The sequence below is a fragment of the Podarcis cretensis genome (genome assembly GCF_951804945.1).
Source record: "Podarcis cretensis genome assembly, chromosome: 3".
NCBI lineage: Eukaryota > Metazoa > Chordata > Lepidosauria > Squamata > Lacertidae > Podarcis > Podarcis cretensis.
In genome coordinates, this window is record NC_137172.1 from 61,428,089 (window position 1) to 61,450,482 (window position 22,394).

A 22,394-nucleotide genomic window follows, 5' to 3' on the forward strand; every position below is an offset into this window, starting at 1 on the left:
TGCTTTTTGTTCAAAAGAATTGCAGCAGTTATTATGAGTTATTAATAAACAGCCACAACAAATGAATACACTGCTTGCTTTGTAACTATTTAAATCTTGAATTTATCCAAGCATGAATTTCTAAATAGAATTTCTGTAAATCTTGAATCACTTTTGACCCCCTCCATCTTAAATACCATGCCTTATCTTGCACCAAATGTAGTACTGCTAGCCTTAGACTAGCAGATGAAAGACATACAGTAACATAACATGAATCACAGAATCATAGAATTGTAGAATTGGGACCCTGAAGATCTTCTAGTCCAACCCCCTGCAATGCAGGAATATGCAGCCATCCCATCCAGGGATTGAACCTGCAACCTTGGTGTTATTCGCACCATACTCTAACCACCTGAGCTATCATCAAGCAGAAACTTGCATTTGTTGCACTCTTTAGGGTTGACACTGGAGGAGAGTGGGGCTGTGGTGCCTTTATCAGCTATGTGGCAGGCAGATATCAAACAAAGCAATTCTCTTCTAGTATGGAACTACAATTAAGGGGAAAGCTTCACTTGTTGATATTTTGTCTGCTGGACATCTTATGACTTGTATGCAACCCCTGATTTATTTTGGGGCACTCCACCCTCTCCTGCAAAAGTGTGCACAAATTTGCACAAGACATAAAGAAGCGCATGCAGATGTGTGTCTTATCTGGCAACTGCACCAAAGGGCCAAATCAGCGCACAGTATACCAAGCCCAGAAACTGTGTTGCCTTATCTATGGGCATGGGTGCAGTGCAGTCATGCCAGCTGTTGCAGAAGGTGGCTGCTGCCTCGAACCTGGCTCTGCTGGTGGCTCTGGGAAGGTGGCACCTTCTTCCATGTGTGGTCTACGTGGCACCTCCTTGGTCCGTGGCAATGAGATGCCATGGGGTCTGTTTGCTGTGACTTGGCAGAACTGTTTGATGAGGTGTTGGGAGTTGACGTCCTTTCTCTGCGCATCTCCCAGAAACGACTTCCTGTTTGGAGGCCAGCGCGGAAAGCAAACTCAGCCAAAGGCGAGTCACTGTTTTGGTCTGCCGGAAGACGAGAAAGCAAATGAAAAAGATCCAGACCTCGCAAGAAGCGGAAGCAGCCCTGCTTCGTCTCCCCAGCGGCGGCTGCTCGGTCAGCTGACCGGAGTCCCGTGAAGACGAGACGCAGAAAGGAAAGGAGGACCTGAGCCAAGGGGCTGCTTCTGCTGCTGCTGCTGCTGCTGCCTGATGTCTCCGCCGGCGCGCTCCTCCATCCTTCGCTCCCCAGCGGCTCCTCTAGGGCTCCTGCTGCTCCTGCTCTGCTTGCAGCTTCCCTCTCCCGGAGATGCTGCTCGCTACGACCCCACGTGGGAGTCGCTGGACTCCCGGCCGCTCCCCGCCTGGTTTGACGAAGCCAAGTTCGGCATTTTTATCCACTGGGGCGTCTTCTCGGTGCCAAGCTTCGGCAGCGAGTGGTTTTGGTGAGGCTCCCCACCCACCCACTGCTCAAGCTCTTTGACCCTGCCCGCCCCTCTTCTTCCGGAGAGCATCGTGCCGGCCGATTCCCGCCGGGGTGGGAAATGTCAAGGAGGGTGGCTGCCTCCCTGGGGTACCAAGTTATCTTGGCCCCTAGGGGTTGGCTCCTATGCTGCCTCTGGTGGGTCCGCTGTGATCCTCGGACCCAGCCGCGTGCTAGAGAGGGACGAATGATACAAAACTTAACTTGGAAGCCCTGCCATTTTAGCACTAAGGTGGGTGGGCTCTAGCTATTCAGTGAAAGCTACTGCTTCATGTATTCATGTAAGTGAGGGGGCTCTAAGGATGAACCCTTGGGAAATCCTGCACCTCCACTAATGAACTGAATTTTAGGAGCAGCTAAACAATTGCCCAGAGTGACATCGCATAACCTCCACGCAAGCAAATCAGAGAGATTGCTCAATGGACACCGGAAGATGTGTAGTCTCCCTGCAAACGTTTTCTGAATAAATGGAGATGAGTGCACAATAAACAGGCTGTATGAGAAGTGACCTGAGTTCTAAAGCTGCAAACAAGCTCCAGGGAAAGGAGCATTTTCACACAAGTGGCTTATATTGGTTTGGACTTTATGTCCATCGACAAAGCAAAGCTTATCATGATTAGGATGTGCAGTTGAATTTTCTTCACTCCATTCACATGTGTGGCATAAATAATATGAGAATAGGCTTTAAGTAGAATAATAGAAGCATAACCACTCCACCCCACTCACCACTCACCCCTTTTTCCTTTCTTTTTTCTTCTTCCTAATTGTTTAAACCAGTTCTTAAACCAGGAACTTATACATTGATCACTAATAATGAAACATGTTGATTTGGTACAAAGCAGCTTCTTGTGTTTCCTAAAAGCCCCATGATCAGGACAGCTGCAGAACTATACTCCAGAACATGTTTGAATCTTTATTTGGGAACTTCTGAATGCTTCTACCTTTGTGTGCAGATAAAATGGGCTTGTTTGTTTCCTTTGTAGGTGGTATTGGCAGAAAGAAAAGAGAGATCCCTATGTAAACTTTATGAAGAGCAACTATCCTCCTGGTTTCAGTTACGAAGATTTTGGCCCTTTGTTTACAGCAGAGTTTTTTGATGCCAACCAGTGGGCAGACATTTTGAAAGCATCAGGTGCCAAATATGTTGTCTTGACTTCAAAGCACCATGAAGGTAAACTTGAATGTATTTCTTTCTGATCTCAGTTGTTTTGTTTGTTGCAGCAGACAAAAAGCCTGGGTGGGGCTTAATCATTCAGCTGCTGAGATACAGAGGTTTTCAGCCATTTTGAGTCCATGGTTCCCTTGGCCAACTACATTCTTTCTGCGGCTCCCCTGTGGGGAAACACTCCCCAAGCCTCAGAAGCTCAGTTACGTCACCCCTTGGCTTCAGAGCTGTGAGTCCCTCGCCCATTTTCGAACACCCTCCCTTGTGGAGTGTTCCCTCAGCCTGCTCTCTTCTTGGGAGTCTCTGAGCAGCAGTCACCACCGCCCCTGGTCTTTGAGCTGTCCCAAAGAGAGGTGCCTCCTCACACCGCCCCACAGGGGCCTGGGAAGAGGATTCCCCCAGCCTTAGCAGCCCAATGGAGACTGACCCAAGGTGAATGTGAGGCCAGCACCTTACTCACCTTGCGAGGCAGCGAGTGCCACTGGGCCTACATGGTGGAAAGGCTCTCCTTCAGTGCTGGGCACTCAGCTCCCAGGCAGGCATTGCGCACAGCAAGCACAAGAAAGACCAGTGTAGCACCTGCCTACCTGCCCAGCCTCCCACTTGGCCGTCTATTCCCAACAGCAAGGGCTGGCGGACTGTACTCCATAAACAGCTAATTTAAATCGGAGCATGCTTTAGTTAAAGAACATAAGAGCCAGTTGGATCAGGCCAGTGGCCCATCTAGTCCAGCATCCTGTTCTCACAGTGGCCAAACAGATGCCTGTTTGAAACCTGCAAGCAGCAGCTGAGCACAAGAGCACTCTTCCCTCCTGAGGCTTCCAGCAACAGGTTCAGAAGCATTAGGTTAAACAAGAATGCAAAATAAAAGCGCACGACATATTTACAATTGCAATTACAATTATTTTATTAATCCTAACATTCGTTTCCTAGGTTTTACATTGTGGGGATCTAAATATTCTTGGAATTGGAATGCCGTTGATGTTGGACCCAAACGGGACATTGTGGCTGAATTAGCATCATCCATTAGAAACAGAACCGTCTTACACTTTGGACTCTATCACTCGCTCTTTGAATGGTTCAATCCTCTTTTCCTTGATGATGCCTCTAGTGGGTTCCTAAAAAACCAATTCCCAAGTGCCAAGTCACTCCCAGAGCTGTATGAGATTGTGAACAAGTACCACCCAGAGATTCTGTGGTCAGATGGAGATGGGCGTGCCCCAGACACTTACTGGAACAGCACTGGCTTCCTAGCTTGGCTTTATAATGACAGGTGCATCCATTTCCCCACTCCCTGCCCTTGAAATAATGCATTCAATATTAATAATTGCAAGAAACTTGTTTCCCAACAGGTTTTTAATGGCATTTCATGCAACTCATTGCTTCAGGCTGATGCATTTACAAACAGTTTCTTAGGAGCAAGTCCCACTAAACTTACTTCTGAGTGAACATGTGCAGGGTTTCACTGTTGATTAATCATTTCATGTTAACAAATTCTAATTTACTTACCCAAATAAGATATTGAGAGAGAATGGGGTACAGTGGTACCTTGGGTTAAGAACTTAATTTGTTCTGGAGGTCTGTTCTTAACCTGAAACTGTTCTTAACCTGAAGCACCACTTTAGCTAATGGGGCCTCCCGCTGCCGCTGCACGATTTCTGTTCTCATCCTGAAGCAAAGTTCTTAACCTGAGGTACTATTTCTGGGTTAGCGGAGTCTGTAACCAGAAACGTATGTAACCTGAAGCGTATGTAACCTGAGGTACCACTGTACTTCATACTACTAGTTCCTTATGGTTTTGGAATGTGGCTGTCATTGCAGGTACCTGTGATTTCTGACCTGTAGTTATACAGCTTAGGAGTCCTGGACAAGTGCAGTTTTCTTCTTCAGTAGGTTAGTGACATTTATAACCCAGTGCCCTGACTTCTTCATTTCAAATACTTGAAGACTTGATGATATTTAACCCAATTCTGCTGGAAGCATTTGTCTAAACCAGCCTCCTTCAACCTGATGGCCTTCAGATGTTATGGACTAAAGCCAGCCAGGGTGGAAGTATGGTAGGCTGAAACATCTGGAGGACACTAGTTCAGCAAAGGCTGAAGTAAACCAGCCTTCCTTAACCTTGAGCCCTCAGATGTTCTTGGACAGCAGCCCACACAATCTGCAACAACTTGTGGAAACTCAAGGTTGGTGAGGACTGGTCTAAATGCAACTCAGTCTGACGCATTCTCCACTGTTCTGATTTTCCACTGATTGTTCATATGTTGTTGGAAGTCACATTTCCAATGAGTTGCAGGAGGGATGTGTTTGTCCAGTGGCAGATGTAGAGGAAGGCCCCAAGTTGCTTAGAAAATGATTTGAAAATGTTGCTTAAGCATTTCAAGCAAATCGTAAAGATTGGCCTATTTAAATAGTTTAGATAGACCACACAATTTCCTTTAGGTGTAATAGGACTTTCTGATAGCTAAAGAACTGCCTGTTGATTTACAGCTGATTTTTTTGAAACTGGTTCCTTTCTGGTGTGCCTGTAAATAGAGGGTGGAAAATATTAAAAACAAATGGCAGCTTTTGTTGAAAATGTGAAATTGCTTACACATTCTGAAAAAGGCCCTGCTGTTGAGATTTTGGTTTTATGCATATATGTGTTATATTTATTTGAGTAAGTACTTCAGGTGATTAACAGCAAAATCCTATGCATGTCTACTGAGAAGAAAGCCCATTTGAATTCAGGCAAGTAGGTAAGAGGGAGACAGGTGGTGCTGTAGGGTAAACCACTGAGCCTTGGGCTTGTTGATCGGAAGGTCGGCGGTCGAATCCCTGCGATGGGGTGAGCTCCCGTTGCTCGGTCCCTGCTCCTGCCAACCTAGCAGTTCGAAAGCATGTCAAAGTGCAAGTAGATAAATAGGTACCGCTCCGGCAGGAAGGTAAACGGCGTTTCAGTGTACTGCTCTGGTTTGCCAGAAGCGGCTTAGTCATGCTGGCCACATGACCCGGAAGTTGTACGCCGGCTCCCTCGGCCACTAAAGCGAGATGAGCGCCGCAACCCCAGAGTTGTTCATGACTGGACTTAACTTTACCTTTACCTTTTAAGTAGGTACAGGATTGAATCATTTGTCAAATTAAAATTCATTTTATCAGTAGGCAACCTGAGTCATAAACAGGTGTCTTTAGAGCACACATACACATGAATTAGGTATGAACAGTTTCCCCTTTTTTCCTCTGTTATTGTCCCATTCTGTCCTTGGTCTCACATTAATTTTTGTTTTGTTGTAGAGAAAAACTCTGAAATTTCAGAATTTGTGCATGTGACTCCATTTTGCTTTGTCATGATTTCACTGGTATTTAATATTTCTCTCTCTCTCTCTCTCTCTCTCTCTCTCTCTCTCTCTCCCTCCCTCCCTCCCTCCCCTCTCTCCCTCCCTCCCTCCGTTTGCACAAGTGCTTCAGTACACCAACTATCATTTTCAGTACATGGTGTTGGTTTTCTGCAGGTACAAAAATTGATCAGCAAATAGGTGCATGCTCAGTACACTGTTAATGTCCAATGTTCTTTCTCTCTGTTCCATTTTTATTTTATTCCTTTCCCCCTCTCCTGCAAGTACTTAAGCATAGTGAACATGCCTAAATAAGTACATATTGGCAATTTTGCATTGATCTTTTAAAAAAATATATAAATTGATTCTGGATGAGGCTTGTGTGACATATCTGCATCAAAGGTCGGGCTGCCAGTGGCATCATCCATAAAGGAAATGCAAGAAAATGCACTGCTGCTGTCATCTTACAGGGAATACTTGGGAAGCCCAGGTTGCTTTTTTTATTCTGTTGTATGGAGGACAACAGGGAATGCTAAATATCCCATGTCACCAAACAAGTGTGGTTCCTGTCCCCCCTTTTTTCCCTTCTTCAGAATTCCGAAACCCCGAGAAAAGTGGCTTCCCGACAGTGTGTTACCTTATTACTCCTGACATATGGCAGACTGTAGCAGGTTTTGCCACTTCATGCTTGCCAAACTATCAGCATTTTTAGGAAGAAAACTTTAGCCTTTGGGCACTTTCTGGGACATTGCCAGATGTCAAGTGAAGTGAAATGTGAAAATACAAAATGCTATTACCTTGCCGGGGTGATAAAATAGAACACCTTGAAGCAAAGCCCCTGGTCTTCCTCCAGGTGATGATTAGAGCATATATACATTTTGAAGCCAAAGCTGAGGGACTGTGTCAGTGACATCCCTTGGGGGCCCCCAAAAGTTGCAGTACCAAATACTCAAAAAATGAGGATTGGCACTCTTTAAAAAAACAACAAAAAACTAGTGCAAAAGTCTTTGTGCTTGAAGTGGATTGGCTTTTTAAAGAAACTGGCATTTCTAAGTTAGAAAATACTTTCGAATATATGTAGAATCCCCACAAGTGTAGCATGCTAGAGCAGAAAGGATGAGGTTTTGGTTTTGTATAGTATCCACAAGTGTTAGCTGTTTTTAAACATCCAGAAGTGCATAATCACCTAGGTTAAAATATTTGATTTAAAAGAAAATGCACAGAGAGTGTACCACTGCATCAGTTGTTTTTTTTAAGTCCTACCTATTAGGAAGCATTTGAGAATAGTAAACTGCTTATATGGAATCTACTGAGCTTCCTGTTAAAATAAAGCACTGTATCTGAACAATATATTCTCCCCCTCCCCAGCCCTGTTCGGGACATGGTTGTAACAAATGATCGCTGGGGAGCTGACTGCATTTGTAAACATGGAGGCTATTACACGTGTGCCGATCGTTACAACCCAGGACACCTTTTGCCCCATAAGTGGGAAAACTGTATGACGATAGACAAAAATTCCTGGGGATACCGGAGGAATGCACAGTTGAGTGACTACCTAACAATTGAAGAGCTTGTAAAGGTAAAACCAGATAAAGAATCAGGGGCTGTCAATTCTTGCATTCTTTCCTTGCCCTTCCTGGCAACCCTGAGTTCACTAGATGAAACAATGTTGATAATTGTAACTTTCTTTAGAATAATTTAAAATGTTTTAGAATGTTTTTTAAAAATTATTGTGGATCCTGGGCTCCTTTGGGAGGAAGGGTGGGATGGATAGATAAATAATTGTGCAAAAGTCGTTTCTCATTTTAAAGGGCTAGTGGCCACAAAAAAGGTACTAAGGAGCCCACTAATGAAACGCCCGTGTTGATTCCCAGAAGGAGCACTTCCAGTTGAACAGCTAGACAAGGGGGACTTGTCTGCCTCTAGATGTTGTTGAACTACAGCTCCTATCAACCCTGACAACTGGACGTGTTAGCTGGAGCTGATGGGATTTGGAGTCCAACATCATCTGAAGGGCCACAGATTCCCCATCCATGAGTTAAACTTTATTTGAACCTACAGCAAGGTACTGACAGTGTTGTAACAGAAGCATGAATTTAGGCTTAACAACCTATATAAATGTGCCATCTCAAACGCTGGCCACCTATGTTGGAAATGCCAAACCCAGTGTGGCTTTTCATTGCTCCTCTCCCTATATAATTTCAGCAACTTGTAGAAACAGTGTCATGTGGAGGAAATCTCTTGTTGAACATCGGGCCCACCCACGATGGCCGCATTCCTGTTATTTTTGAGGAGCGCTTGAAGCAAATGGGGTCGTGGCTGGCCCTCAATGGGGAAGCCATTTTCAGCACTAAACCTTGGAGAGCTCAGAATGACAGTGCCACACCAGGTGTATGGTAAGTCTGTGAAGCAAAAACGTAGGAAGTACTGTACCAATGTTAAGTTTACTTTTGTTATTGTTCCGCTATCTTGTCTATATTTCACTTCCCTGTCATTTGACTCCCTTCACAAGCAAGGTATGATGTAACTGAATCAGGGAGAACTGAATCAGGACTGTGGCATTTGTGCAGTGAGACTTTTAACACTTTGCTCTTGAGCCTTTGCTGCAGCTGCTGTTAACCCCAGGAGGAAAGTTCTATTGGTATCAATGGGAACTCCCCTTCTGTTGAAAATAGCATTTAAAGAAGGATGCAATCTAGATCAAAACTATGCAATGGGTGAGAGCAAATCCTCCCCCAAAATGCTGCGGTCTTGATCAGAATCACCCTCTTCATCCATAGCTGCTATTTCATTAAAGCCTGCACACACACACACACACACACACACACTAAGCTATCTAGTTTTGTCTTCCGTATGATGTGTGGGATTACTATTTCTAAACTATTGGTCTAGAAAAAGAGGTGGTTTAAAATAACAACACAGTTCTGAGGTATGCAGTATTTGCAATAGTTACTAAACAGCTTTGCTGGCGAGGGTCCCAAATTGTTTGTAGGTTAGGTGGTTTTACCTGCTATCTTTAGAAAAAATGATTATTGGTTTGTTAACTCCTACTAGGTATACATTCAAGCCAAAAGAAGACATTCTGTATGCCATTTTCCTTAACTGGCCATCTTCAGGAACTCTGATTCTTGGGGAACCAAAAGGTGTTACCGGAAAGACAGTGGTAAGGAATATTTGCCTATTTTTATGACTTCTGTACAATTTCTCTTGAAGAATTTCAGGACTAGAAAGAACATGAAATGCATTTCAGCAAAGCAAGATCATCCGCATATAACACCCCTAACAGATTAGTTTACAAGGCTAGTCAATGTTGTTGTTTAACACCTATTAATTCCAGAATATGGCTAATCTCATCTGGAGAGACAGAAATTTTAAGTGCAAGATCTTAAGAGAGTCAGCATCTCTTTGAACTGCTTCTACCATTTAATAAAAGCTTTTGTGTTTCAGGTTAAGCTGATTGGATATGAAGAACCATTGTCATGGGTTTCCATGGGAGAAAAGGGAATGATGGTAGTCGCACCTCAATTGCCATTCACTATACTTCCGTATCAGTGGGGCTGGACTCTGCAGCTGACTAACGTCTATTAGCAACAGACATCCTTCACTTTTGGTTATTATGACTGATTCTTTTGTTATTATTCTTTTGGTGAATAATCAGAGCTCACTCACCATGGCTTACTTCTGAGGTGACAGGGGATATATATCTGAAACAGAAATAATCTATAGGAAGATTCATGCACTGATCTTGTTCCACCTTCAGTTTTTGAAAAGAGGACCTATGAAATTAGGCAGAATCTACCACAACTAGGCAGGAAGTGCAAGTAAACCGCAGAGTGAAGCGATGAACTATTTTGAGTCCCAGGGACACATTTCCTTTGGGGTAACCTGGGGACCAAATGCCAGTGCAGAGCTGAGCCAGAGGGAAAAGTGAGCAGAGCAATTAAAGTGAATTTTACGTTGTACGGTAGGCTATTTTCACTATCCTCCAGCCACACAAGCAAGAGGGATTACTAGCGTTTAAGGACATAGACCAGTCAGGCGAAACCGCTCAAGGTTTTGGGCCTTGGGAAGAGTCATCTTATGAGGCTCACAAAAGACAGACTAAACAGAAAAGTTATTATGTGTCTTAAAAGGAAAATTATTTTGGCTTCAAAAAGCAACCAAGGGCGGCGGGGGAGTCCGCCATGCCTAATGTTAGAATTGGTGCTCAAATAACTATGACAAAAAGGGTTGAGGCATTCTAAAACTGAAATGTTGAATTTGACTGTAAATCGTGTTATTCAAATTTTGATGCTTGTGTTTAGGCTTGGTTTGTTTTTTAAATGCAGGTATTAAATCCAGATATAGTTAAGTATGACAGACAATACAATCCTCTTGTCTATGCAACAGTCCTACTATGTTTGATGGAATATGCTCAAGTTAAGTGTTTAGGATTGTTTTTAGTAGGGATAAGTGGTAAATAGCTGTGAATTTCAACTTCTTCTTCCATTGGTTTCAGTAATATTTGATTCCATTTCGCTGGAGTTGGGTGTCAGTTTCCTCAGTCCTATAACCTACCTCAATATTACCCCATCACACTTTCCCTGAATATAAAATTACATATTAGGACTTGGGTCATAGTTCTGATTAGTGAGAAATGGCCTACAATTATATACTTCTTAAATTTTGTTACATGTATGTTCAGTTACTTAAGTACCAGACAGGTAAGATTCTAAAGCTATCGCCTCTTTGGGTATCTTGCAGTTTGTGACTTGAAAAAAAGAAAATTACTGCTAATTTTAAAATTTGTGTAATTGTAATCCTCATGAAACACTTTAATAAAGCAACTGAGGTTCTGTAAGGAGAAATTAATGTTGAAGTCCAGTTGCCTTGTTGATTTACAACCAAATTTTTGTGTGAATGTGCTGTATATTTGCTTTCGTTATGGGTTAGGCAAGTTCTAGCTGCTCGGTCCCACTCCTTTGCCTCAAAAGGAGCTTGGTGGGAACTGTTTCCTGCTACAACACCAGAGAAGGAAAAGGACAAGGACAAGAAATACAGCCTAAATAATCCTGGTTCTACTTGAATGCAATGTGATTACTGTATTTGACTGCATTTTTTTTTTTTATATAGAAACTTTTGTAAGCTGCTAGGGGACCTTCTTACATATATAAAGTAGACTCTAATAGAATAAATTTGCTACAGAAGAAGTAGGTATAGCTACAGCAAGACTACTAATATGTTTAATGCTTCTTTTTTTGCTCAAGTTACAAATGATTTTTTTTATATACAAAAAATAAAGCATTGCCTCCATTCCCGCCCCCTACAGTTCAAAATTGCACTAATACATCACTGAACGGCATGCTTAGGATGTTGCGAGTTACCACACACAATCTTTGTTAAAATAATTTATTGTCAGATATTTAACAGATATTCCAATTAAAAATATTTACAAATGAATGTATACAGCAGGAGCCATTTACAAACAGCATAAACATATTTTCTAGGAACCATCTACTCTGAATCTGAAACAGTAGAGTAAGCACTCAGCATTGCGTTGTTCAGAAGATAACCATGTTCTAATTATATGCATTTGGAACCAGCAGCCTAAAGCACAGAAGGCCACATACCCTACTCCTGTTCTCACATTCTTATAGACTCACTCAGGCTAGCAGGTAAGAAGTTGAAGAGACAGCTGGGAGTAAAGGAAGCTTGATTGCATCTCCCCTTTTCATAGTGTTAGACGGTATGATCAGCTTTTGAGTGAAACCTCTCATGGCTTACAACTGCCATAGGGGAAGGGAACGCAGGACATCTTCTACCCTGCTTCACAGCTGATTGGTGCTGAGACGAGCTACTCCTGATCTTCCCCTGCCACCAAGAGAAGAGGTGCTAAGTACAGTGGGGGTGGTTCTCTCCACCGCCCCCATTCTTAATGTGTTACCTGCTGCAACCAATTTGTGAACTCATTTCAAAGGTCAACCACTGTCTCTGGGTTAAGGGGAGACTGGGGAAAGATAACCACCTCCCCACTGGGTCAAGAGAGACATTGGGTCAAGAGCCTGACATTGCCTGCACAGTTTTGAAGTCAGATGTACTTCTTATGGGGGCGGGGGAGGAGTTACTGTAGGAAATTTCTTTTTTTCAACTGTATTTTGTAAACATGTGATTTGTAACTGAGACTGCTTCAACACAAAGGCTTGCAGTGTAATGATACTTCCCCCTTAAATTTACTTAAGTCTGGTGAGCTCTATCAGTATAAAACCTAGGTGTTGGATTTTCTCAAAAGACATTCTTTTTGCAGGGATTAATAATCTTGTACCATTCTGAAGAGATTTGTCATCAAATGAAGTATTCACAGGACTGGGCACTACGGATCATATGTACACCCCGCTGTGCAGTTCATTTTTCTAGTTGCTGAGGGGTACTGAAAGCTTCATACACATTAGCAGCAAAATCTTTCACTTGTTCCATCATTAGAAGGTCCTAGAAAGAGAATGTCCATGTAGCAAATATAGCACTCTTTTTTAACACAAGCAGATGTGTAATATCAACAAGTAACCCCCTGCTAACACTTCAAGCCTGGTTAACAGAATTGCTTGGCACGTTACTTCATGCACTGTTAGAGGCTGAGAAGTTCAAAACTGTTAAGATGGAAATGTTCTATCTTACATATGGGGATCATCTACCAGGGACACTAAAATGGCTTTTGCCTCAGCCATAACCAACAGGGAAGCCTAACCAAAAAGGGGGATGGATTCTATTTCTTCCACTCAGAATAAAATGTGTCATCCTGGCAGTCTCACTTCCTGTGTTTATGCAGTGTAAAATGTGCATACCTGAACTCTACACATTTCTTCATATTTTGATTAATAAGATGTGAGACATTATGACAGCAACAAGTCTAGTTTACTGTTGGTACAGAACTTAGTGCACTTTTAAAGGCTTAAAAATATACTAATGGCAACAATACAAAGCAGGCTGACAGGTCTACATTTTCATATTTTAGGTGTGAAATTATTTTAATTGGAATTCTCCCCATTTGTACTGTTTAATTTTGTTTATAACACCCTGAAAACTAAGTGCAGAAAAGCTATTAAATAACAGACTAAGCCAAAGAAAGGAAAAAAGGTCTTCTTACCTGAACAAAATGGCTAGGTGTTTCACTGCAGACTGAATGAATCTGCCCATTTATTATTGGAATTATCTTGGCTAAAGGAAGACTGACACTGGAAAGACTGGAGGTGGAGGTGGGGAAAGAGATGTGATTACACAACATAAATGTCTGTCTTGTTAGCTGCTTTTGTAATACACAGATTCAGAAGAAGAATAGTAAACACATAATATCTGCCTGGGGAAAAGCTCAGCCAGGTTGGGGACTGACTGAACCCCAGTAGATCAAAAGGGCCCTTCATCAGCCCATCCCATGCTACCACTCACGGCCTGTCAGTTTGGAGCAGGCAGCACACAACCCCAACCCAGTTCCACAGGCGCTCCAGCCTACACACACTCATTCAGCCACCCTCCCTGTCTGGCTCCTGGTCCAGATTAGACATTGTGGGTGGGTGGCATAGATTCATAAAATCTTGAGAGTTGGAAGGGACCCTGAGGATCTTCTAGTCCAACTCCCTGCAATGCAGGAATATGCAGCTGAGCTCCAGCGCTGAGAGCCTTCTGGCGGTTCCCTCATTGCGAGAAGCAAAGCTACAGGGAACCAGGCAGAGGGCCTTCTCGGTAGTGGTGCCCGCCCTGTGGAACACCCTCCCATCAGATGTCAAAGCGATAACTACCTGACATTCAGAAGACATCTTAAGGCAGCCCTGTTCAGGGAAGTTTTTAATGTGTGATATTTTAGTATATTTTTGGTTTCTATGGAAGCCGCCCAGAGTGGCTGGGGAAACCCAGCCAGATGGGCGGGGTACAAATAATAAATAATAAATTATTATTAATTATTATTATTATTATTATTATTATTATTATTATTATTATTATTATTATCCCATACGGGAATCAAACCTGCTACCTTGGCGTTATCAGCACCATGCTCTAACCAGCTGAGCTATATGGTGCTATATAGTAGCTGCATTTCTGAATGGGAGTCTCTTGGCTCCTATGTGTGGTGGTCATCTGGCTGGCCAACACACTTTGGTTTATTTGATGGCCGGCATGAAGATTCAGGGTGTGGGGGAGCAGAGTTTGTCTCCCACTTCCATTCAAAAGTGCCAACACTGCACCTGATTACAAGGAAGCATTCTGCCTTCTTTTACTTCTCTTTTCAAAATGGCTCTCTTTATGTTTGCTAAAACAAGTGTCTCCCATAAGAAAGTTTGTGCAGTGTGTTTTTCGGGAAGTGGAGAGGAACTTTAAATAAAAAGAATTTGAAAAGAAAATTAACTTAATGGAGTCTGAGTGAGTATTCAATCTTGCTAGACAGCAGATCTGTCTTATTTTAAGGCTAATTACTCATAATTAAACAAAGGGTTAACACATTTTGCTGGAAGAAGAGCACAGTCCAAACTATGTTGAGACATTGTTTCTGTTAAAAATTCAGCCTAAAACTGATCCATTTGGCAGGATTGCTGTGTGATCTTGGTGAAACCTCAACTATTTTTTGGAGAAACTTATAATAGTGAAATAGTAAGTAAAACTCTGACTATACTTAAGATTCTTCTACATTGAAAAGCATTCATATTAAAACATGTTTAAAGATGTTTACCTGTTGATGGAACTACTATGGCATAAGTCCTGTTCGGTGGGTCTGAAGAATTCTGCCATGTTGTCCAGTAATCGACTGAACCCTCTATTTAAGCATGAACTCAAAACTCTATTGAAATCTGGACTGGAATAAATCAATCAAATAATAATAGATATATAAATCCCTCTCTACATGCCAACGTATTTAAAATGTAATTTAAATAAAACTGATACTTTGCTGATGGGGATACGAGGCTAGATCAAACATAACACTAAACTAGAAAAGGGGCATTTCAGGCACCTCCAGGCCTCTCTGGCTGGGCCTGAAAGAATATACTGGAGGCCTATTTGTTCTTCCTCTGCTCTTCTTGCTCCAATTCACTCCCCACCCTCATCTCTATGAAGCAAAGTTTGCGTCTTTGCCAGTAATTAAAATGAGCTTCAACCCCAAGTTTAGAGACAAGCTATATTTTCTCAGTTTGGATAAAACAGCAAACTGTGGTTTGCTCAAACAGGGACAAGGGAAGTGGAGAATCAAAGAATTTGAGAAAGGCTTTTTTTTTTAAAAAAAAGATACTTTGTTATGCAAAATCACCTTCAATTTCTCCACTCTGATAAAAAATTAGTTTCCTATTTCCTAAGTTTACTTAGCCTAAGTTACCAAAAATAACATTTGCCGCATACCTGTCCAACATGTCTCTTGTCTCATTAAGTAATTTAATAGTAGCCACATCTCCTTCTGTAAGTCCACTGGCCTAGAAAGACAAACAACAGAGCATAAAAGCAACTTGGATAGTGCTCCAAGTGAATGTACAGGATTACTTTATTTATGTTGAACCTTTTTTGTTCGGAAAGGTCTGGTTCTTGTTCAGACAGAAGCAAACTAAAAGATTTGAGTTTCAAGTTTAAATTCTGCTACTTTTTTAAAAACCCAGAGCCAATCTCTGCCCCGCCCCCAACAACTTCAGGTTTGGTTTGGTTCCCTGCTCACAATACTATGAAAATACCTGAGTAGCTAATGGATTCTCTTCATCTGGCATCATGTAATGACACAGCAGAGACTGGGATCCAGTGTCTTCAGATGATGACCCATCTCCAGGCTGTTCTATCACCTTTCTAATTTCTTGTAGCTTCTGGTCCAAATCCAAGAGAGAAAGAGCATGTTTGAGAGAAACACTGCAGGGGGAAGGAGTTAAACATTATTTATCACATCAGTTGAATGCATCCCAATGAATTACTTTAAAAATACACATGAAAACTTTTTTAAAAGCCTATTTTTTTTACCTCCCAAATGCATCCTGCACAGCTTTTTTAACCACAGTAATTAATTCGGTCAAACCTAAGGCAGAAGAAAAACGTTACTGAAGACTAGCTACTCATTTGTTCAAACTCTGCAAATATTGGCACTACGTAGGAAGAGGTTTACAGATATCATACCATCTCCTAGAAGGTGCTGAATACTTGATAAATATTGCTGTTGGACTTCAGGGGGAGCTAGAGGTGTCTATAAGGAGAAAAACATTCTGTAATGTTTCTGTTACTTTATGGAACAGTGTGTTTATCCTCCATGTGTCTGTACAACCAGTCAGGATGCAGAATTCCCCTCCCCGTGCCTTCTCTGTGCTCTCCTGCTGCTGGCATCACTCTCAAGATACCCTGGATCTTAACAGCCTCAGCCATCTTTAAACACAGAACAACAGAGGACAGAACAATTCAAATCTCTCTTTTTTAAAAAAGCCTTATAGATCCTCTCTCATTATAAATAAGAGCTAACATTGGGAACAACCACACAAGCATGGAACACCAAATTTATTTCCTTTTTGCTGTGCTGTCAACTTATTCAACACCAACAAAACGGATGAACCGCCCCCAATATGAGGGCCAGAGAGTTTACAAAAAAAGGAATTCAAGAAGCATCATCTCTGCTCTTTAGCATCATTCACTTTGTAAATCAGTCCAATCTTCTAATACTCATAAATTGAGAATATCCACTCGTGCCTCATCTGCTAGCAGAATGGCCTTGCACATGTGCAACAGAATCTCTCATTCTTCTCCTCCCTCTTCATTTGGGAGGGTGCAGGGAGAGGAGAGGAAGGAGCAGTCCTGTCATGCAAGCAGAAAGTTCACTTGTGATGTTGGATTTCATCCTCAGCATATAATTAACGTCAATTGGATTTCTGTAAGTATAATACTATGTACTGGATTCTACATATTATAGCCACCCTTACTGAATTTTTCAATCACTGATATACTGCTCAAAGAATGTACTTACTGTGCCGTTTTTGCAAACTGCTGCATTATCCAGGTAGATGTATCCACCAATAATATTTAACTGTACTCGTAGAAGAACTACAAGCATACATGTGCTATATACAGCTACAATGCTTCTTGTAAAACCTTTAAACAGAAAAAGGAATGATGCTAAATGAAAAAGAGTGGACAGCTAATAATTAGCATGTCATCTAAAGTAATGCAGAGTAATAAATATTGTATATATGGGATAGAGTAACTGTTTACCGTTCTGGTTTTATGTGCAAAAAACATAACTTTCTAGAGCTTATTTAGAGGGGCTATCTGTATTTCGTGTCTTCTTCAAAAAGGTGTTTCTTTTGGGTAATCAAGAGCTTAAGATGCAATGAGCTCAAACAAGGACAAATTTTACAAGCCTATTACTTAGGCTTGCAAGAACAAGGCAAAGCAATCCAAACAAGGGGCTGGGAAAGTGTGGAACAGATTATTTTCACTACATCAGCTCCAGGCTGGTGTAGCTGAATATCTCAAGGGGGGGGGTTGGGTCCCATTGATCCCAATCTGCTAGTACCCCACTTTAGAGCTTTCCGCTGGCTACCACAGGTGAGAGATTAGTGCAGCGTTTCCCAACCAGTGGTTCACAAAACCTGTATAAGTGGGTCATGGGCTTTGTAAGAAAACCCTAAATAAGTATTGCTTGCAATCCTTTATCTTACAACTTTTTGTTTTGTTGGCATGTTATAAAGCTGCATTAACACTTTTGTTAGAAAGATTCAATTTCCACATTTTAACACTTGGGAAGGTCAAAAATTAACGTGACAATAAATTGATGGGCCACTATGCCATGTAAGTTTGGGCTTGGGTATTGCCATATCAAAAAGGTTGGGAACTACTTGCTGAGTGCATGGCTAGGCAAAGATGAGGCCTCTGCCAAAGCAGAGCCTTTCCCTGCTGCCTACCTCTGGCAATGAAGGCCAGTAGAGAGGCAAGTACATACCATCCTGACAAACCATCTGCAGACATTGGGGTGGGGACAGGAATGCTCTGTAAGGCTACAATCCTATGTATAATAAGCTGGTAGTAAACTTCATTGAACAGAATGGCACTTGCTTCTGAAGAAGTACGTATCTGATAGTTCTGCTTACAGATTGCAATGTGCACTGGAGCTGGACCAGAGTTGCATTTTGAAGAAAAACCAGAAGCTCTGCTATGTGCATACATAAAAAGAGGCTCACTGGATCAGAGCATAATTATTCCTTTCAACTTACTTATAATCTTCAAATCTTCCCATATTTCTAATTTGTTGGCTGGTCTAAGAAAACACAAAATTGGAAACATTGAAAATGAACGGTCTTGGTAGAAAGAAAGCTCAATTTCTGTCTACATTAAAGTGAAAATTCAATTTTCACTTTAATATAGGCATGAACAAGCATTGAAACTGCTTGGGAGGAAATGCTTGGAGGAAAATCAAGATATAATTAACCAAGCCTGGGGATTTGAGGCTCTGAAGAAATTTACAAATGTAGCCCTAACAGGCCTTTGTAAATAATATTTCAACAAGCATTTTTCAAACTAACTGAAACACACAGGAATTTGCTTTATGCTTCCTCTACGTGTTTCATAGAACATGCATTATAAATACTTTTTATTATCATTTCCCCACCAATGCATATTAGATACAAAATGTGCTACATGGTTTTAATTCTTATATTTCTCTATCAGGATAAAATAACTTTAAAGGCTTTCACAGCCCACAGATTCAGGTTGCAGGGAATAATTTTCCTACATGATAGTTACATATGCACATTCCACTTATAGCCCAAATATAAAGAGTAGGCATTCAAACCAAATCAACAGATCACACTTACCTATTCTTCAGCAGTGAGGTGAGGCTCTCAGAATTCAGTTGATACATCAAAGCATCCCTTAATGTTGGAAGCATTGACAGGACTATTAACAAAAAGCATATGATTAGGAACGTAACCAGCGTACATAAAATCTCATAAACAAATCATTTATTCAGTAATTGCTATGATCACATGTGCATGTGTTTTTTGAATCTTCCTCCTCCCTCTAGCACACCTGTGAGGAACATTTAGTCCACCAAATGTCAGTGGTTTACAACTCCCACATCCCTGGTCATTGGCATGTTTGCTGAGGCTTATGCAAATTGTAGTTTAGCAACATCTGAAGAGTTAAAGGTTTTCCACACTTGCTATAGCAGCTCATGGGAAACTGCTTTAGAGGGCTGGGACTCCTTCCTGAACAGCACAGGAAGTGGTGAACTAACAAGGGAGAATAGACTAAAATGGCCTCCCCTTCTCTCTCCAGCCAAGCATCTGCTGGATCTCAGAACGTTCAACAGGATCTCAACAGGGGAAGCTGTTCCGTTCATAGAACTGCAAGTTTGAATCCAACTCTTGGTCTTTGGGACATAAATATAAGGATCATTTGTTTTTGTTTTCTTAAAAAAGCACAAACTGGAAGTATGCACAATGACACCTTTAATATTATTGTTTCCAGCTTTAGTTGCCCCTGTTCAAAAAGGAGGAATTCAAAGCCACAGTGCAAAGAGCACTTTTGCAATCAGAGAACTAATTTTATGAATAGAGACTAAATGATCTGAGTCTTTTAGAGTAAAGGAAGCTCAGTATGGATATGATTGCTTTTAAAAATAGTTTAACAAAGATGCACAAGATAAGAACAGCCCATAAAATGTGCAGAAAAATAAAACAAGATTAGCTATAAAAGCCCAACTAACCTTAGGCTACAGATGGTCCTTCATGAGTTTTAAATGTAGTTTGCCATGCAACTTAAGGGGCTGCTGTTAACAAAACACAAGTCCCTCTGGAAATGCGAAGCTAGATATGCAATTTTTTTGATCCTAGCTACTAGATGATTTTGTTTATATTACCTCAATCAAAAGACCACTTCAGTTTAGGCAACACACCAAACCATAGTTAAGGAAGTTTAACTATGATTTGGCATGACAAATCATGGTTCAGTGATCAGTTGTCAAACTGGCATCAGAAACTATGGTAATTAATATGTGCTGAGAAAACAGGAACCAACAATAGGCAAGTGACGTGCACTTTAGTTAGCAAAAGCCATGTATAACCTGAATTGATTCCAAGACTGCTGTTGCTTTACCTGTCATGTTGCAAGTCCTCTGGTTACTTTCAAAATGATATTGTCTTCGTGCTTGTGCAATGTATTCTGCAGCTTCTCTTTCTTGGATTTCTTTCATTTTTTTCTGTCCATATTTTCCAAGTATGTAAACTCCTATTAAAGATATTTTAGAAGAGGCATAATTTAGGGCTTACAAAATACCAAACAGTTTCTTCTGCTTTAGAATATATTTTTCTCTTGATTTCAGCAGAAATTGTAAAAATGTTACCCAGAACAAGTTCTCACAATTAGATTAAATGATCATAAGTAAGGCTGGATCCCATCACAGTACAGGATTACCAAAACAGCATATGTGCTAAATAAAACTGTTCCTAATTTCCAGACTGTCTTCCCTTTCTCAGGCAAAAATGACCTACAATGGATTATGATAGAAAATTATTGGTAATAGTTTCACACAATCAGATAAAATAGTTGACTATACAGATTATTTAAGTACTTTTAGCAAACTGATAATGGAAATAGAGTCCCCTGGTTAAGTAGTGATGAATACTGAGATGAGAAAAGCCTAATTCATGGCAAATGGATATATAGCAGTTTCAAATGTAAGTTATGAAGCAATGGCTGCTACTGCCACATACTCCCTGTTGTATTTGCAGTGTCCCGTGCACAGCGGAATGATGAGGAATACGTGCACATACTCTATATTGCTTTATTTACATTTCAAAGCTGGTAGATTACAGAAAAACATCTTGCCTCTGCCGGAGCAGAGAAAGCGTCCTCTCTCCTCTGAAGCACGGAGAGAATCACACAGTGAGAACAGTGAAAAACAGGAAACCAGTGTACGTCACATCCAGTCTCCCTTTCCCGTGGGAAAACTCCAACAGCAACTCTGACTGGAATGTAAACATTGTCTTGTGACAAGCATTTCGCTGCGCCAGTGAAGAGAGCAGAAACCAACACTCCCCTATTTTGAAATATAAAATTCTAATGACTTACAATACAAGATATCAGCACATGAAATGTATATATCCAGAAAAGCACAATAAAGGGATAAGTGTTTTCCCACCAGTACAGAGCAAAAAACAAATCGGGGTGGGGGTGGGGAGCAAGTATCTGCAAGAGCTGGTTATAACAGGATGATTGTGCAAAAAGAAAGACTTTGATCTGAAAAGAAGGAATGAGTCCATACATGCACTTGTTAGGAAAGATTAAGACAAGTTATAATCTGAAACGAGTGAATAAGGAACAGGCCTGAACTCGAGCACCTTCAGCAATTTTGAGCTTAAAAAAAGTTTTTCTTGGGGGGTGGGGGACTACTTTTCAAGGCAGGGAAAAGGAGGACTGACACACCAGATTCTGGCTAAAAGACACAAGAAATCAGCTGAAATAAATGCACAAGGAGGGAGAAACAGCAGGAGACGCAGCCTGGGAGAGAAGGTGTGTGGCCACCATAGAGCAAGAGCAAGTGGCCCTCTCTTGACTTCAGCCCCTGCCTTACAATACACAGGAATACTAGAGCTGGCCTGCGTAGCAGGTTTGTTGGTGTTGTAACTGGCGCAACCTCACCTGAACTCAAAAAGATAAGGAACTGCACACCGACATCCAGTGCTATAATTGCTTGGGCTTACCTGGGAGTAAGCCCCACTACAAACAGTAGGGCTTACTGCTGGGAGATTTGGGGGGGGGGAGGAATCTCAGGGAACAAGGCAGCAGGTGTGTGTGTGCATGGGGGGAGGCGGAGCGTATGGGGGAGAGAACAGGGCTGGATTTAGGTTTGATGAGGCCCTAAGCTACTGAAGGTAAAGGGGCCCTTTATATTTCCAGCCGTCCTTTGTCAACAACAAATTGCCGCTGTTTTTTGTGCTGAATATATGCTATATGGTTATTTCTGGACCTAATAGGTATCTAAAGCCATTCGCCTCTGTTGCTGTATGTAGGTTTTATCTTATATTTTGGAAATTTACACCCATGGTTTTTTTCCTTTAATTTTTTGTGGGGCCCTAAGCTATAGCTTGTTTAGCTTATACGAAAATGCGGCACTGGGTGAGAAGCAAAGCCAGCCAAAGGCCCCCTTCCTCGGGAAGGGCTATGCGGAGACCGAGGAGGACACGCAAGCAGAAGGGGGGGGTTCTTCTCACTTACCGCCCACGAAGGCGCCCAGGAAGAAGCATTTCTTTTTGTGGCGCTTGAGGAAGCCCCACACGGCCAGCAGCATCCCGGCGTCCGCGGAAAACAAGGGCTCGGCGCTGCCTCTTCGCCGTAGCGCAGCCGCTGCAAAGCCTCCAGCCCCGCCCCGGACGTCGGCCACGCAAAGCGAAGGCAGCGGCTGCTGCCGCTCCGCCTCCTACCTG

General features: G+C 41.9%; 2 protein-coding genes across 2 annotated transcripts; one reads left to right on the top strand and one right to left on the bottom strand.

Annotated features, from left to right (window-relative positions):
• Positions 1 to 982: 982 nt before the first annotated feature.
• On the top strand, positions 983 to 10,842 carry FUCA2 (alpha-L-fucosidase 2). The gene is made up of 7 exons (XM_079970970.1): positions 983 to 1,474; positions 2,496 to 2,683; positions 3,611 to 3,950; positions 7,360 to 7,570; positions 8,197 to 8,387; positions 9,046 to 9,154; positions 9,439 to 10,842. The coding sequence occupies exons 1-7, from the start codon at positions 1,242 to 1,244 to the stop codon at positions 9,577 to 9,579; spliced, it is 1,413 nt and encodes a 470-aa protein (XP_079827096.1). The 5' UTR covers positions 983 to 1,241; the 3' UTR covers positions 9,580 to 10,842.
• Positions 10,843 to 11,365: 523 nt separating this feature from the next.
• PEX3 (peroxisomal biogenesis factor 3) lies at positions 11,366 to 22,319 on the bottom strand. Its single transcript, XM_079970973.1, has 12 exons — positions 22,186 to 22,319; positions 20,065 to 20,196; positions 18,783 to 18,864; positions 18,183 to 18,226; positions 16,937 to 17,061; positions 16,102 to 16,168; positions 15,949 to 16,003; positions 15,672 to 15,840; positions 15,349 to 15,419; positions 14,687 to 14,809; positions 13,112 to 13,208; positions 11,366 to 12,456 (listed from the first exon to the last, which is right to left on the bottom strand). The coding sequence occupies exons 1-12, from the start codon at positions 22,256 to 22,258 to the stop codon at positions 12,373 to 12,375; spliced, it is 1,122 nt and encodes a 373-aa protein (XP_079827099.1). The 5' UTR covers positions 22,259 to 22,319; the 3' UTR covers positions 11,366 to 12,372.
• Positions 22,320 to 22,394: the final 75 nt, after the last annotated feature.

Excerpts from the sequence above, each read along its gene's own strand:
- FUCA2 (XM_079970970.1), top strand. The coding sequence starts at position 1,242 with ATGTCTCCGCCGGCGCGCTCCTCCATCCTTCGCTCCCCAGCGGCTCCT. Across the intron at positions 1,475-2,495 it reads TTCGGCAGCGAGTGGTTTTG|GTGGTATTGGCAGAAAGAAA; the intron begins GTGAGGCTCCCC and ends TTTCCTTTGTAG. Across the intron at positions 9,155-9,438 it reads GTGTTACCGGAAAGACAGTG|GTTAAGCTGATTGGATATGA; the intron begins GTAAGGAATATT and ends TTTGTGTTTCAG.
- PEX3 (XM_079970973.1), bottom strand. The coding sequence starts at position 22,258 with ATGCTGCTGGCCGTGTGGGGCTTCCTCAAGCGCCACAAAAAGAAATGC. Across the intron at positions 18,865-20,064 it reads GAGGACTTGCAACATGACAG|TCCTGTCAATGCTTCCAACA; the intron begins GTAAAGCAACAG and ends TTTTGTTAATAG. Across the intron at positions 16,169-16,936 it reads CAGTTTGCAAAAACGGCACA|ACACCTCTAGCTCCCCCTGA; the intron begins GTAAGTACATTC and ends TTCTCCTTATAG.